The sequence below is a fragment of the Haemaphysalis longicornis genome, unplaced genomic scaffold, assembly GCF_048455015.1.
Source record: "Haemaphysalis longicornis isolate Haplotype H1 unplaced genomic scaffold, Haemaphysalis longicornis Haplotype H1 scaffold_4, whole genome shotgun sequence".
In the NCBI taxonomy this organism is placed as follows: Eukaryota; Metazoa; Arthropoda; class Arachnida; order Ixodida; family Ixodidae; genus Haemaphysalis; species Haemaphysalis longicornis.
The window spans coordinates 74,733,906-74,751,894 of NW_027526361.1; the positions used below are offsets into that span (position 1 = coordinate 74,733,906).

At 43.8% G+C, this 17,989-nt stretch overlaps 1 protein-coding gene across 1 annotated transcript in view; it reads right to left on the bottom strand.

Moving 5' to 3' along the window:
- Positions 1-15,440, bottom strand: part of LOC144180406 (uncharacterized) — a 28,750-nt gene extending 13,310 nt beyond the window's left edge. The window contains exons 1-6 of the mRNA XM_077708755.1: positions 15,262-15,440; positions 11,485-11,644; positions 7,927-8,075; positions 5,198-5,380; positions 1,587-1,703; positions 443-538 (exon numbers count right to left, since the gene is read on the bottom strand). Coding sequence (XP_077564881.1) covers positions 443-538; positions 1,587-1,703; positions 5,198-5,380; positions 7,927-8,075; positions 11,485-11,644; positions 15,262-15,354 — 798 coding nt within the window. The 5' untranslated portion in view covers positions 15,355-15,440. The remainder of the gene's footprint in view (positions 1-442; positions 539-1,586; positions 1,704-5,197; positions 5,381-7,926; positions 8,076-11,484; positions 11,645-15,261) is intronic.
- Between the last annotated feature and the right edge of the window lie 2,549 nt (positions 15,441-17,989).

Consider the following 17,989-nt stretch of genomic DNA (forward strand, 5'->3'; position numbering starts at 1 on the left):
AGGGGGAGCGCGAGTGTGTGCATGAGAAAAATACGAAAGTATTTTTTTGTATTTTTGTAGCTCGAGTGAGTGGCGTACAGTTTGGCCGACCTGTGGCTGATCAGGTATAGACGAGGTTATAGCTTGCTAGCTGGACATCACTTAAGAGTGCCGTGGGTAAACACGTGTGGGAAAGCATTAGGAATGGTATTAACAAACCGGTTGAAACAATACGAAACACTGGTTCAGCTCAAATAGATACTTATAGGCTATGGTAGCTGCTAGCTGGTTATAAAGCCAGAGAACTCATAGTTCTCATCACATTTTTTGTTGCCAATGAAATTCGAGGCAAAAAGAAGCGGCGGCACACGGGCGATAGAGGGAATGAGCCCGAAATATCCCTATTGCAACTCTTTGTTTCAGCCTTCAACACTCTGTGAGAAGATGAGCAAACAGTACTTACGTGTACGAGCTTGTTCAATTTGCAGGCCATGTAGGCCCCATTGGGAATACATAGAAAGAAGAATGTCCAAATAAAATATTTACTTTCTTTAAAAATCTGCAACCAACAAACAATCATCACAAAAACTTTGCAACTGCCGAATACAAAAGTCTTGACGACGTATTCACAAGGTAGGAATCAGCAAACCATAAAGGTGTGTGCATTCTATAGTTACGTGCAGTAATGACGACATGGCAAATGATTGTTCCACCAAAATTACTAAGTGTAGCAGGTACGTTTGTAAAACTCGGGAAGGTTCCCCGTATCTTCCACCTTCTCCTTGCTCGGCTAACAAATTACTGGTCAAAAAGTTGGGTTTGAGAAAACACGAGATGCCGCAAAAAATTATAGGACAATCGAATGCAGGTTCGTTTTAAGCAGAAAGGCAAGGATAACGGTTCATTTGCGTCATTAACCGGGTCAAATGAACCTTGATTCTATTCTACGTGTGCGGAAATACTCTTCACAAACTTCTGTTGATATTTTGTTGTACAATACACCTTCTGGGTATTTGTCATTATTTGGGTGTATATCGCTATGTTAGGCTTCAGGTCATGCGCACAAGCTTTAAAGTACGTGCACATATTTTTTTGGTCGAGCCTCATAGTGCTTCTTAACTGATTCTAAATTTAAATGATTAACTTATTGAAATATTGGAGTTTATTAGCAATATATAAAGTGAGAGTACATCTGTGCTAGGTTTCAAAGTACGTGCACTGGGTACCTACGCACTCAGGTTTCAGAGTGGGCACATATTTTCTTTTGCTCAAGTAACACCTGTTATGTTAACAAAAAATGCAAATCTAACGCCATAGGGTGAAAAACATGTTGGAAAAGGATGTAGTAAGCCTTGCGAATGACAGCCAAACGTGAAGCTGCGTACGTAACGCGTGCAGTAAATGTTGCCTTAGGCTGCACTGTGAAATTAGTTCTAATTTGAAAAGAACGTAATATGAAATGAAATCATTAGTCTTCTTGATTCAGTAAAACTTGGAGCAAGGGTTTTTTCTTGTTGTCCCGTTTTAGTTTTTGAAAGTACTTCAAGTCCCAGTTCGGTTGCTGAGAATTGTAGAGAAGCAAAGGAAAACATGTGAACTTTGCTCACGCCTTGGTAGCCGAAGCAAAACCTGATGATGGCTATTATGACGCCCCCGGAAATCACCCCTATCTCCCACGGCGTCGCTGCAGTCCCGTTCTCAAGGATAGAGATCAGGAAAGTTACCTGTAAAAAATAACAAAACAAAAATTGTTGAAGGATGGTGGGGTGCAGGTCCGTTATTCGTAACAAGTTTCAGCGTATTCTGGATACAATGTGCAAAACATCCAAAGTAACCGGTGCAAGGAGGGCTGCGGCTCAACTTTTTTTTGCTCCCGGGTGGAGGGGGCTCCATTGCAGGGCCTGTTCGTGGTGGTTCTTAAAGGCAGAACGCATTATCTCTAGCGATAAAGCACTGTGCATTGACACAAGTATTAATTCTATAATTCACAAAAAAAAATTCTCCCCCGCAGCATTGGATCAGTGACTAGCTAAGAGCGCTGTGCTGCTGAGACCACGGACATGAGTTCAATGCGGACCATGGCGGCCATTTTTCGGGCGGAGGTGCAAATCTAAAACGCCCTTGTGCCAAGACTTCTGTGCACGTTATGAAGACCTCAGATTTCAAAATTAACCCGGATCCCGCCACTGAGACGCTTCTCATGAGTAGCTGTAGCGTCGGCGGGGAATTATCCAAAATTAATTAAGAAAATTCTGATTACAAAGCTCTAGAAATGATCAGCCCAAGACAGCAGCTACCGTGGCAACTATGGATGTACAGCTATGGGGATACAATGAATCTGCAAGGACAAGATTTAATGTTGTAGATTGTTAGTTTTAGCTTCAATTGAGAAGAAAACATAACCTGAGTATTGCACTGTGTTCGGTGTTCTTATTAGGGTACTGAAATGGCACAGGTGACATTATAATATTCTGGTACTTGCATTGCAATATTTACTTAATACTTGTCTTCTATTGTGTCTTTTGCAGTCGGTGAATGAGGAAGGGACTGAGCTTAAAGTTCAGTGACTGCGCTAGGGCGGGACAAGAAGAGGCGAGACGAGACTGGGTGCTATTATCCAACTTTATGTACATACGAACAAGCCCACATTAACACCGTTTTTCAGCTCACGGGACTGAGCAGCAACGATAGCTATCTCTGTGTTCAGGTTCTGCACTTGTGCCCCAACGTCGCTAGAATTTTGTGTGTGCCTTCTAGGTATTAACGTCACCCCAAAACTTGCACGTGAAGCCTAGATTTTTTGAAATGAGCGTGGACTGGGGTCGAATGGTGACCATTTCCATCTAAGAGGCAGATGGAACACGGGAATCCGCAAAATTCACTAAACTTCAGACCACTTTTATTTTCTGATCTTTGCCAAGCACTGCATCCACCTTACTAGTGGCGGTGGACACACGGCGGTGCCCATGTATACACAGATGCGCACACATGGCGACACACACATAATGATTCAGACACGGCCACGCGCACGCGGTGTCAGACACTTGCCGGCAAAATGTACTTCTGCAATTCCCTATTCGGTGAGGCCACAGTAAAAAAGAAGGAAGCGCACACTAGCGCGTAAGGCTTGAAGGTGAAGTTGTACGCAGCCTTCACTACCAACACGACCGTTTAAGTACACGATTCCAGCTGATTTGCTCCTTCTCCGCTGCCGCTACATCATTGTTGCTATATGTGTGAGATCCCTTCATTTTTTTAGAAGTGATAATCACTGTACATCACCTTGGAAGGGCGTACGCTATGAAGTGTCTTTCTCGTTTCGACAGAGCGTTGCCACGATTACGGGGAATGTTGGAGTTTTTTTTAACAATCTTGGCCAATCTCCCTTAGTGGGTATGCTTGGCTTGACAATTGTACGGAGGGGACACTGAACGGTCGCTACGGGGCCCGCACACACGAGCGCTCGGCATTTTCTTGACATTTTAAACTGCGGACAGAAAAATAACGATTTTGATTAACACCTGCGCTGTTAAAACAAGGACACTCTGTAGAAAGAATGCGCCACCTCTATACAATGTACGCTCCATGGTTCATTCACAATGCATGTCCTAACCTATCCTGACAACTTCTCGCTTTGCGTTGCTCAGAGTGACTTACGGCGCACTTATACGGTCATCTAATCAACGTTCTTTCGTCCGTAAATCTTGGGAACTTTTTCCACACTAACTATATTCGCTGAAGTTTGGAGTGCTCACGTGAAGTGTGCTCACGTTTATTGAGCAGTGAAAATCCGAATGCCTATTTGGGTAAACCTGTTGGCATCTGCTTCGGTTTTCGCGGAGAATCACTTGACCCTGTTCGCTTTCTGTTTTGTGCGCTTTGTCCCTATTTAAAACTTTCGCGAATCAAGAAATAGACATAGACGCACATCGATAGGTATGATGCTTTCGCCCTACTGGCTGCTACTGATCTTATCTCGGCCCGATCGCTCCTATTTAGAAAGGGACGGGGCGGTGGTGTTGGGGTGGCCCTGACGCTGTTCCGCTGAGATGCGGCTGAATGCGGCCCTCGTGACAAAAAGCAACCATATACGCACTCTCAGCTTACGGCTTTATTAGAAGCTGTAGAATGAACTGTCATAAAATTTTGCTCTAAAATTTTTGTCCTTGACCTCTTGAGTGTATGGCCCAGAACTGCACATTTTCATCCATTGTACGAACACGAAGTAAGCGCCTTTTACACCTTAATCCTCTATAAACGTGTGAAATGAGTGGAATTAAGGTGTTTCAGAATATGATTACCCACATAGTTTGGAATTGCCGACACCTATTTTTAGTTTTGCAGATTTTATCGAAGGCGCAAATTGCTATGGCATACTGAAGGCCTTTGATTTTGTGTAGGTGATTCAAAGAGTGTGGAGTAGGTTTTGAACAATAGATTCTTTATAGACTCGGCTTATGATATTAGCATTAAACATAAGAATTGAAGCACTATCTTAAGTATGCTATACTATTAAGAAGTTTCCGGGAGCCTGCGTACTTAATCGTGTATACAGCAATTTGTATTCCTGGTATACATGGCAGCACAGAAATTGTGGAAGTGAAAAGTGCCGTAAGAAACGCAAGTATACACTCGGAACGCCCTGTGATTAGCTGGTTTCGGAAAATATTTTGCGCGTTTGATGTATCAGTCATAGGTATAAGAATGTATGCAACCTAACAACATGTGCGTGCGCGTGTGCATGCGAGGAACATCTCAAAATTCTGTTTGCACACCCTATGCCTGTAAAAAAACAATATTCGGTCAAACACTCTGGAAGGGTGCTTTGAATTAGAAAAGCTAGTTATACTATTACTGACCAATAAAGGTGTATAATGCAAAGAGTTAGGCGGTAATATTTTGTTGTACTTTACTAAGGATAGTTTTCTGTGCGTTGCATTGTACTTTATCAGCGTTCTAATATCGTACCTTGTCGTGTAATATCGTACTGAAATTTTACTTTACAGAAATCGAAGGTTCGTTGTTATGTGTCCACCACAAATTTGCATTCGCCGTTTTCGGCTGCTGATCTAGCCTTCACCCCAGGTACATTCTAGTTTTACAAAAGGAGCAGAAATAAAAGGTTTTTATCAGTACTGCAGTCCTAGTAATGGTCACTGCATGGATATTGTGCATGTAGCGTTGGATTGCTGAGATAGTTCCAAAATGAACAATGTACCTGTAGTTGTCCGTCCAATGCAACTAGAGAGGAGCAGACAAATTGCAATCGCAGCTTCTTCACCATTTTTTCTCTGCAGTCGATGAGACATACCATCCGGCTTCTTGTCAAGTAGTTCAACGCAAGCCACCCACCCACGAGAAGGACGAAGACGAGAAATACTCCGCCAAAACTTACATGCACCTGCGTACAGGTGCATGTCACGCAATGACATGCACCAATGACATGCACATGCAAAAATGACACGTCACGCAAAACAGATCGCACAAAGTATCAGTTCAATGAAGGAGCTGAGGAAGCGGACTGACAAGAGAAATTTTATTAGGTAAATAATGAAATGTAGTAGATTGAAGTTGTCCTGGCCAAGGCATGCTAGGTAACTGTCCCAGGCAAGCTGAGAATTTTATCGACTTAGTCGAGAACTATCAAGGTCTCCTTTTCGATTTCTAATGCTTCACAAGGCTGGGGAGCTTAAATGAATTTTTAATGTTTTGTGAAGAATGTAAAATATTTAAGGTAGAATTGTCGATTAGGAGGCAAGTTCGCATGATCTGAAATATTTCTTTATATATGTCCATAAACCACAATGATTTTTATTCAGATGTGCATCAGTTTTCATTCTGCGACACATTATTAATAAACTTGTGATTAGTAATATGCGATTAGGACTGTGCTGCGCATCACAAGTATGTCAATGCGTCAAAATGCTTCCTGACTACTAACAAAAGTTTTTAAGGGTTTTGTTGTGAGTGTTGTGCAAAGTGCTCTCCAACAGTTAGCTCTGGCCCAGGCCACTTGCTCTGCTGAAGTAACGAATTCGTCTTACGTAACCAATCCAATTTACGTATTGCACCAGGCGCAATGTTGTACCATCTGCAATAAGGTTATAGTACTGCCTCTACTAAATGAGAATTGGGACTAATTAGGCCTAACAATATCGTTTTGATCACAATTATGCAGTACTTTTGAAACGGTCTAATGCGTTGTCGGCCAAAGTAAACACCCAAAGTAAAAGGTGGCAGCATGCACAATTCCGCACTGTTTTCTTGTAGGAGTTGAATGTCAAACTACCACTACCCCGTGAAGCAGGGTTCCGCGCAGGATCATTTCAAAATTAGCAATGAACGAACTGAGAGAATGCATCCTTATTCTGTTGTGGTGACGTTGTACAGTTGATTAGGGGAGGGAGAGCCCGATTTCTATTGAATGTGATTACTTGGCATGATACAGGGATATTAAAAGACCACGTCTAGAAACGCGCCAACCAATTACGAACGTCTGCTCACGCGACTGCATAGTGTTCATGGTAAGATTGCGCTGCCGTCAGTTACTGTTTCTCCTTAGACTTATATATATATATATATATATATATATATATATATATATATATATATATATATATATATATATATATATATATATATATATATATATATATATATATACACACACAGAAAGAAATGCCGGCAGTCTACAACGCCAAAGAAGGCATAGGGGAATGATTAGACTATTTTTTTACCGTTAGTGACTTTACATTATTTTTCTGTTATTAATTACATCAGAAAGAAAGAAAGAAAAACACGCGCCCAGAGTGGGGACCGAACCCACGCCTTGGTTCGGTATACGTATACGTATAATACGTATACGTATACGTATACGTATAATATACGTATACGTAAATATACGTAACCACACCCCAATGCCTCCTTTGCCGTTATAGACTGCCGACTTATCTTTCTGTATTTCCCCAACGAGCCCCTCATTTCCTTACTATATTATTCTGCGAAAGCCTAGCGAGGGTCTCGATTCTGGCAGCCTTGATGCCTAGGTAGCATAAGAGGGCTTCCCGCCAGTTACCCGCTCATGACAGGCTGTAGACGTTCTAGTCACGCCCCGGGGGTTGAAAAGAAGGTCCCCTTCTCCCCGTGTAGTCTGAGTGGCGCTGGCTACCACCCTCAAGCGTCAGATACACTTCTAGTAAATATAAATAGCCCAGAAAGTGAAGGAGAACACAGTCGCCCAGATAGCCGAATTGGTAAGGCATTCGAGATCTAATCGAAAGGCGTGGGTTCGGTCCCCACTCTGGGCGCGTGTTTCTCTTTCTTTCTTTCTTCCGTATATTTTAGAACAATATTAACTTTATTAACCGTACTAAAAAAAAAGAGCCTAACCACACCCCTATGCCTCCTTTGGCGTTATAGACTGCCGACTTATCTTTCTGTAGTTCCCCAACGAGCCCCTCATTTCCTTACTATATATATATATATATATATATATATATATATATATATATATATATATATATATATATATATATATATATATATATATATATATATATTTGTATTTTTAATGTACATATTTATTGATAGAGTAAGCCAAAGTGTCGATTAATGAAGGTATGACGCATGCCCATTGAAGCCAATTTAATTTAAAAAAACGGAAACAATAACTGCGTAACTATTCCACGATACGAATTTTTTGTTTACACTTCAATCGTTCATTTACATAAAAGGAGTGCACAGAAAAAAGAACAATACTATTAAATATCTCATTTGAGTTTGGACTAAATGAGCAATATAAATGAAGCAGGAATTTCGGTTTCCTCATAGACAGCGAGAAGTAACGAAGGAGCATATCACCCCAAGCATTTGTGTTGTCTATCGTCCACACAGTATAGCACAAATTCATTTACGGCGTTAGTTGGCGTAGTACTTATTTATCCGCACCACTTTCTCCATCTTGCCCGGGATTGTAGTGGCGTACTTCACGTTGTCAATCAGGTAAACGAGAAGGATGACACAGCTGGCGATGAGCACCACGAGTTCAGGCCACCGCTCTCTCAGGACGCCAGAGATGACGTAGTAGACACTGACAACTTGAAGAAAAAAAAAACCAAGAGTCTTGTTAACAGATTTCCAGACCGATTGGAGCCTGCAAATACAATGTTAAAATGAAGCCATGCCATTCAAACTCGCGGCTTTGGCGAACTAAAATGTGTGTAGGGGAGTCCCAGCAGCACGCACCGATCAGAGAGATAGAGAGAAAGAGAGATAGATAGAGAGAGAGAGAGAGAGAGAGAGAGAGAGAGGGGAAGGGAGAACTTTAATTAATAAACAGCAATGTGAGAGTGGTTCCTTTGTCCAGGAGCCTCTGTTCTTTCCGGGCTGCTGTAGCCCTCTTCGCAAGCAAGGGCTGGTCCTCAGGTCGACAGCTGGACAGCGGTAAGCGGTATCTCCCACCGCTCAGATGAAGGGGACGGGTTGAGGGGGGGGGGGGGGGGGGGGCATGTCCGATTTTTCTGCGCAGTCGAATATTCTGTCTTTCGGAGATATAGTTTTCTCTTAAAATTTATATATCGTTGAGAATTGTGTGGGATCGAGTAACTGCATACCGACTGTGTGGGCAAAAGTGCCTCCTCGAATCTGCCTGAGTGTGATTTCTTGGCTTTCGGTGAAAGAGGAGTGAGGACTTAAGAAAGACTGTCTGCTGGGGAAAGTATGTTGGATAGTACTGGGTGATTTCGTGGTAGGCGAGAGGAGGTACACAAGCCCTCCCGGTCTCAGTGCCTCGGTGAGATGTGTGTTGCCTTGCACTTCACCTTGAAGGCGTTGCTCCGGCAAAATTTTCGTGGCTGATGTTTTGAACTGCTGACGACAACAACGTCCAAAGGAACTCGGTCCGCTGCGGCCACAGTGCTGCGGGGACTCCACCGGACCGTTATTAAAGAAGGAATGAGCTACAAAAGTGTTGTCTTCTTTTGTTGCATTTTTGAGTCACTCTGATGAGCAAAATTCATTGACCGCAGAGAAAGGGGAAAGTTCCCTCCTCCTAATTTATGGACTACCGTTATCGCGGCTTTTAAGTGCAGAACACTTTTCGGCCACGCTTTGTCGTCGCAGCTCGTTCGCTGTCACGCTGTCGAACCACCGCCGCAATCAGGTGGCGTAGCGGCGTAACGGACCCAAACATAGCCCAACGCCATAGCGGTGTAACGGGCCCAAACAGACGCTTCGAAAAACCAGCGGTTTATATAGTCATAACCGTTAGAAACTGCTGAAGCACTGGCACTTCTCATACAATCCCCGTTGTTTAGAGCAAATAAAACTGCAGGTACATTGCAGGCAGGTAAAACTGCAGACAATTCAAATTTCCCGCCATCGCAGTGCTCGCGCGCCCCATGCCTGAAACTGCGCCAGTTTTTGTGCGCTTTTTGTGCTTGCTTTAATTTCGTACGCTAGAGCTGTTTTGCTTCATTTCGAACAGGTAATTTTTTTTCTTGCGCGGCTGGAGCCTTTCTGCGTCATTTCGAACGCGCCATTTTTTTTTGCGCGGCCGCTTTTTTGCTTACTATCGTAAAAAACAACCCAACGAGCGTTCCTAACTAAATGAACGCGGGTGTGACCTTCACGAAGAACGGTCAGACATTCTTTCTTTGAAGGGACACTTTTAAGGCAATCAGCGAGTTGGTTTCAAACGAAAGCCTGAGCTTTTCATAGCCATTTCAGCATCGATTTGACTCTGAAAGAGGCCTCAAGTGCTGAGAAATGGATAGTGAAATTACGATTAGGCGTTACGTTACGTTATCGTTACGCAAACATCAGCTGCACCGCTGTTTGCGTAACGATAAGCCAGAAGCAAGTGAGGCAGCGGGTGTATAGGAGCAATCGAATACAGCGCTACCAGGTACCGAGCAGGGTGATTTGTTTCGGTCAAATCAGTCTTGCTTTTCCGAAGTCTTCGAACTTTTCCAAACTTTTCCGAAATTTTCCGAACTCGTGCTTTTCCTAGCTCCGGACCACTAAGCAAAATGTTCTTTCATGGGACCCGTGATCAGTATTGACGCTTTGTAGGAGAAAAATGTGCAGAAACTCATAGAATTCTCTAATAATGCGTAGCATTCGTATGCCAGTTGCCTGGAGTGTGAGTTCTTTACCGCCTAATTTTTTTATTCCTGTACGATCAGTTATCTTTATTTACGCTATTATAACGATTAGAGTTGTTACAAGCACCAAAAATGCAGTCTGTAAATTTAGAGCATTACACGGTTCGCCATTTTCCGTAATTTTTTATATTTTTTCTTGTTGTTTTAGTTTTTCAAAAATTTTTCGCAGCGTCGGCGCGCTAAACCCCACAATCAATCAATAAATGTCTTGAAGGACAAGCATATTAAGTGGAGCAAACTTCGCGCAGCAGCCAATCTGGTGCGTTAGCAGCTTCACGCACTATGTGCATAAATATATATGGAGTATGTAACTAATGCTAACCATTTAAAACCTGCTAAAACATCTGCTGGGAGCATTACAGCAGGAATGTTCGCATGTGTAAGTCGCCTGCTTCTTTGACAACACCCGGAATCTTTTACATATATTCTGAAAAAAATCTTTAGAGACCCGTGGACTTATTCCAGGAAAAACCTGTGCACTGGTTCATCCTTAGTTACTCTACAAAGTCATAATTTTGTGCTCCAAGACTACCAAAGCAGCAGGAGTGTATTGCCGAGTAGGAATGTGGTTGAGCGAAAAGAAAGGCCTTAAACGTATCTTAAATGTTTTTTCCTTCGCCCATAGAGGCTGATGTAAAAACCGTTAGGTGAAATAAGAAGCCGTAGAAGGTACGCGTCACGATTGAACGAGCTAGTAAAATATCATCCCCCCGGGCGATGTCATTTCAGGGTTGCCGCGACTGCTTCAAATGCCCTTTACATGGATGAATAGTTATAAAAGTTGACGAGGTGTAAGGGAAAACAAAATATTTTTTGGGGTGACGTGCGTCAATTTGCGTTGCCATAATCAGCTGCTGAACATACCATGGCCCCACCCACGCCTTTTTAGAAATAGGAACACGAGAGTGTTTTGTTCCTGGATACACGAAGATTTTCCTGACGGCATATCTGTCACGGAAGTGACGCCAGTACAACGAAGGAAGCGGCCTGTAAAGGGGCACCCCTCCACAGAGGGTCTTCTGGCGGGGAAGCAACCTTTAGTACTAAAGAGTACGTATTTCTTAGGGTTGTCGTTTTCGAATTTTAGATTTTAACACGGAAGTGTTTTATGCCGCTATACACCAAAATTTCCCTGAAGTCATATCCGTCACGGAAATTACGCCAGTACACCTTTGCCCAAGCGACTCGCCAGCAGGACGTCGCTCGCCAAGCACACCCACAAGACAGCCGCCGACCCGCAAATCATGCTCAGCTGCAGATTTCGCTGCACATTTTACTTTCGTGTTTTACCGATTCCTATGACAGAGGAACCAACCACAGTTTTTTATTGCAATGCACTCACGTGTGTTGAAGAACAGCATGATAGTAAACGTGTAATCGTCCGTGTCCTTTCGCAGGGTAGCCAGCCGGTGAATGGTGAAGGCCATGGAGACAAGCAGGTTCACCAATGAAAAAGAGAGGAACACCATTTCTTCGTCCAGCAGGGAACACGGGTGTTTATACTGCAAGATCAGGGTAAATCTCGATGACACAACGAGCACTCGTGAACTAGGGTTCATGCAAAGCACACCAAAGTCATGAACTGCGAACACAAAATGGCAGGTGATGTGCGAGGCAAAAGCGCTATAGCCCTCGGAAACACTCCCGTTTCCTAATATATGACATGCGCTGGGGCCTTTCTCTTGGATGCGACTGCGGGGTCGCGGGTATTTGCCGTGTTTCAGCGCTAGCACTGCGCAAGTGGCATATCTAGCGCTGTGGTTATAAAAACATCTTTTTTACATATCTTTATTCCCTTGCGGATCTTCGTCGTTTGACGCGGGTTACTTCAACTGCTATACAGTCAAACATGGATGCAACGAACCTGTATGTAACGAATTCCTGGATTGAACGATGTTTCTGAATTCCCTTTTGCCATGTCCATTGAAGCCCATGTATTTCCGAGCTCTACGTAACGAAGGCGTTGCAACGGTTAACCTTGACGTAACGAATTCGCTACGCTGATGAGTTAATGTTTCTTGCACTTTTTTCTAAAAAAATCGTCTGGAGAAATGCACTAATTTAGTGAATTTAGCCCGCGCCGCTAACTGCCCTGCGTTTCCACGAGTGTGTGTGGTGCCGGTTCGGTGCTTGTCCAGCTTGTCGGCGTATAGTCGCGCGTCTTCCCTGCTACCTCTGGTGTGAGTTCGTCGGTGATGAGTTTGCTGTAGAAAACGGGAAGTTCTGTTATTTCAAAGCAAGCTCGCTATTTTAGATGTTGTGTCAGCCGTCGAGAACGCCACCTATCGGTGAAGTGCCCTAGCTAGCATCTCCGCAACAGTTTAGAGTGCGGAAAAGAGCGTCGAGTTAGCCAAATGGCGCCCTGCGATAAGGCAGCAAAAAGTGTCAAATTGCAAAAGTGATACTTAAGCTACATTCGAGAATACGGGGGCCGTGTAGTAGCAGCCGGTGCAGATCACGCAGTTTTGTAGTGTGAAATAAATCCTTGACAAGTGAGCTCAGTGTCAGTGATGTGTAGCCTTTTGGTTTCGTTTCTGATTCATTCACGGGATATTTAACTTGAAACCTGCGTGTAACGAAAACATGCATGTAACGACAAAAAAAAAATTTCGTTCACTTCGTTATATGCAGTTTGAACAGTACTGGCGACACTTGATGCATCAGCTTCCTCAGAATCAAAGTTCTGCGGGTCTGGGGTGCACCTGCTCCGATCGCGTGCATTGTCGTTCACCGTTCACACGATATTCCGTCAGCGCTAAACGCACTACGCTGAGTATTGTTCTGCTGCGTGCTGATGTAGAGCGTTGGTAAGAGACTCGGCTCCTACTCGGGTGACTCGAGTTCAGTTCCCATACGCATTCCAATGTGTCCAGTTTTATTTTCCAATTCCTTTTTACCAGACGGAGCGGTAGCCATTTTCTTTACAGACAACAATGCCACTTTCTCGCACAATAGGGCACTTGTGGCCGTCGTGCCTTAAAAGCAAATCCTTGCTTACGATTAGATCCTTGTGGAGCGGACGAGAGATCTTGTCTCCCCCATAGCTAAATGCTTTGGGCGTTGTGCTCCTGGCCATCAACTCATCGGGATTGCGGCAGCGACGTCTTCGATGAAGGCGTAATGCAAGAACCCCGAATGTGATATACATGACACATAGGTTAGTTGGGAAATATCAGACGACAGAGTTTGATTCCAGTCGTTGCACTACAGTCCCTGCACCACGAGTGTTGCTTGGAGGATTCAAGAATCTGACAGTAATATCATGGACAGGTCCGCGCAGAAGCGAACGAAGCACGGAAGCGGTGGCCGAACTGCATCGCTGTGCCGCGTATGGGCGCCGACGGGAACCAAGGAGGGCCGGTCTAAGAGTGTGTTCGCACTGCCCCCGCCACCCTAATTGATATGTTTAATCGCAGCTCTTCTGGCGTGTCATGCTGGACGCGACGGTTTTCTAAAGGCAGCGATGCGGTATAATAGAGGGGCGCTGGCTGCGTTGCCGCTCGCCGGAATGAGGGGCGACCGAATCTCCCGCTGTTGAGCTGGACGAAGCTACGTGCGCTTGAAAACGTGCCTTGTTGCGCGCTGTAAAATGTGGCATGGAATTATAGACCACTGTGGTCTGGGACAGCATGTCCTTGCGATAGAATTCATTGTAAGCCGGCAACAAAATTGCCCTGGACAATATAGAAAGCACATTGACAGACTTTTTTGTTGTTCAAAAAAAAAAAAAAAAAAACTCTCTTCGGACATTGTTTGTAATTTTGTATTATTTCCAAGTTATTGCTGCCACTCAGACCTGGTCTGTCTTGAAGAAAGGGAAATTCTGTATTAGAGAACGCCAAAAAAAATAGATAGAATGGTTGTCTGCTATTACAGCGGTCCTCATAGGGGGCATATTCTGCGGTCGCATTAACCCTTTCGCTCCCGTTGCGAGTACAGCCGTCATAAGATTTTGTACCAAAATGACCGATAACGAGTATGGTCATCGGTCATGACGACTACGCTAGCCATTGATAATTTTGGAGCCCTGTAGGCGCTTTTTTGCAAGACATTAAGGTGATGAGGTGAAGCCATTTTTTAATTCAATGCGGGTTTAATTCAATGCTGCCACATTTTCTTAACTAGTATAAGGTGCTCGTTAAAAATAACAGCGTCGGTTTTATAGCGACAGCAGGATATGCGGCCTATGAGGCCCGCTGTACTAGATGACAACGATTGTATCTATATTTTTACGGCGTTCTTTATACATAAAATTTCCACCACACGGGTATTTTGTATTTTCCTTTTTTTCAGAACAGTGCTGAACTGAATGGCAGCAGTAACTTAACAGAAACCCAAAATTAAAAAAAAAACAATGTTGGAAGGGAGATCTTTTTTTTCGAATAACCAAAATTCCTGTGATTATCCTTTCTACATTGTCCAAGGCAATTTTGTTGTCGGATTACAGTAAATTATATCGCAGTGACATGCTATGGAAAACCGCAGCGACCTACAAATTTATGCTGCCAATTACAGCGCGCAACAAGGCACGCTTCCGCGCGCGCAGCTTCGTCCACCTCAACAGCGGCAGATTCGGTCGCCGCTGTCGCCTGCGAGCGCAATGCAACCAGCGACTCTCTTCCAGCGCTACCTTTTGAAAACCGGCACGCTGACACGGGAGATAATCGCGGCGTCTTAATCACCGCAGGCAGCTACGTAACCGCACAAAAGGTTCGTCCTCTTGTTTCTGTCCGATTTGTACGCCTCTTCGAGCGTTTTAAGTAGCGTTATCTTTTGTGGCTGCGTCCGATGGCGAAAAAAGAGGAATAAAAATTTTTATAATCATTTATGCCACCCGCGAAGCACTTGTCTGAATGAATTATGTTAACAGAAGTCTGGGGAATTTATAAAAAGGATGCAAGAGAAATACGAAGCCAGGCGGTAGGAATACTGTCGGCTCTACGCAATTTGTTAAGGAGAATTATGAACAGTTCCTTAACTATTAGGGCGGCCCAGATGCACAGGCGTTTGCTAAGAGTTGTCAGACATTTGACGTTATAGAGGTGCAAACGAAAGCCATACTTTGCTACCTCTCCAGCAGGAGATGCTACCGCACGTTTAGAAACAGAAGCAACGTTACCTTTCCGAAGATGAAGTTGTCCCGAAGGTCTATACTCGTTTCTCGCCAGTTATTCTTTTTAGGGATTAGCGGAGTTCGGTCCCCTTCAGCCATGCTTGCTTAATTGTCGAAGTACCCACCGGTTGACACTACCGATAGCTCGATACGCGCTCAGGAGCCTGGAAAGTCTGTACGACTTGGTGTTTCAAGCGCAACTATCTCGATGCGGAGCGGTGCGGCGAAGCTCAGATTGGAAGGAGGGTGAGGGCACGTTCGAGTCCGTGCGCGATTACTGTGCGAGAGTGACGCAGAGGTAAGTTGGGTTGCTGGGCAGCGGGTCGGGCTACGGGTGACGGCGACTTACGAGACGGGCGCAATTGAGGGCATTGTTTCTACCTCGCACTTACTTTTTTTTTAGAGGTGGTTGTACAACATTGCGCATATGACGTTTGCGCAAAGCTCCCGTTCTACTGGGTCATTCTACTGAAGGGACAATTCTCCGTAATATTTTCCCGCGTCGAATCCTTGGACTCTGCATACGCGCGCAGTCTAATTAGTGTACGACCTTGAATGGCGTCAACCTCAGTAAATAAGGAGAGACTTTAGGCAAGGGTGTGGGCATGTGGTGCTCTTTACGGAAGCTCAGGGGTGAGCTAGGATTAGGTTGAGCTTACAGCTGAGATTGAAGGCATCGGTTCCTTTCCGTGTAAAAATGTTTTCGCCTGTCGTAATTTTGATTGTGCCCGACATAAAAAATATTTTTCGAACAGACCTGAAAATCTGGGTAAGAATTACGCATATTTACTCGCAATGTTACTGCCTATAATACTCTAAGGCTATATACAGAATCAAGCTAATCGTGCGGCAAGGGGCTAGAACAACTTTGCATTGATGACTAGGAAGAGAAAAGCGGCAAGAATGCCCCCCCCCCCCTAAAAAAAAAAACAAACCAACGAAAAAAAAAAAAAAAACGGTCGTTGATTCCTCTGTCATATGAATCGGTAAAACACGAAAATGAAATGTGCAGCGAAATCTGCAGCTGAGCATGATTTGCGGGTCGGCGGCGGTCTTGTGGGTGTGCTTGGCGAGCGACGTCGTGCTGGTGGGTCGCTTCGACAAAGGTGCATTGGCGTCATTTCTGTGACGAATGTGACGTCAATGAAATCTTGGCGTATCCTGGCATACAACAATTTCGTGTTAAGATATAAAACCCGAAAAGGAACAACCCTAAGTGTAACGTGCTCTTTAGCGCTGAAGGTAGTTTCCCCGGAAGAAGACGCTGTGTGCAAGGGTGCGGCCTTAGAGGCCGCTTTCTTCGTGTATTGGCGTCATTTCCGTGACGGACATGACGCCGGTCAAATCTTGTTGTATCCAGGAATAAAACACTTTCGTGTTAAAAAAAAACATTTTTTACAGGTGTACTAACAGTTCAAATAATGCACTCGGTTAGTTATTATCGTTTAGTTTCTATACAGGGTGGTTCTTAGTACGAGGAGAAACGCGTATGAGTTTGCATTTATTTCAACTCAGTAAGGTCCTTTTTAAATTTTTGCATAAAGAATGTTATCGAAGTCTCGCTGAGTATATATTTTAAGTGGCTGCTTTAAAATTTGCGAGGAATGCGCCCGTCGTCTACATTAAAGTCCGCCAAAAAAAAAAAAAACACCGATGTGTAAGTCATTATTATATTTTAGATATATAAGATGTATTTTAACTTGACTATGGAGAGAACCTTGCCGCAAATCACAAATTAGATTCATTAGCAGTGTCTCATGGCCATTAGGAGATCAGACATGTACTGTGCGTAGTTCAAGCCGAGTCAATTTTTTAGTCTTCTTTCACGCAAGGGAGTTCTAACAATGGTAATGTGAGATGAAGCTTCTCAAATGCCTTTGAAAAATAAAAGAAGGCAATCTTTTTTTGAACCTTTATCGTCTATGTTGCTCAAAGAAAGCGTGAAAAGGGATCGGGTTTCTCAAAATAATCATCGCCAAAATAATGTTGAGCTGGCGAAAAATGAGAGTTGGTTCTAGAAAGTATAAAATTTCATTGTTAAATACCTGCTCTGTCACTATACAAATATATGGGTGGGTGACATTGGTCGCCGTTTGTATGGGTCACGTAAATTAGCTTGCTTGTATTTTAGAATCACGTTCGCCTATGTTAAATTGCACGTGTAATAAGCCGTATTGAAGTGATTTGGTACAATAAATTAGGCTAAAGAATCAGCACTACATTTTTGTTGTGCTTCAGTAATTTAGAATTGAAGGTGCCCACGCTGCAGTGTGAAGATATTCTCCTTTAATCACGCAGCTTCCCAATCTCAAAACGCTCGACCGCAACAAAAAGCAAGCAAACATGCACTGAAATTTTCATAATACGTAAACAAAGTCGCTTAAAATATAGACTAGGCGAGCTCTGCGCGTAAGATATCGGCGCCCCACCTACAAGATTAGCGCCTGCTTTCCGGATATATAATGCGTGTTTTTTCGCTTATCAATGCACGTCAGTTTTTCTCTATCGCGGCCGCCGTGCTCCAGTTCAGTGGCGCGTGGCGTAGAGTAAGTTATATTTAGCGAATCGGTCGCTGGTGTCTACGCGATTCTGTGAAAGAGCTGTGTTACTCGGAGCGAATCACCGGTATAATTCAGCATTAGCATGGGAGGCAAAGACCTCAGAAGAACGGCAGTACAGTTTCTTAATCTTAGACTAGAGCGGTATGTTGGGCAGCTGATAAATTTCACCTTTA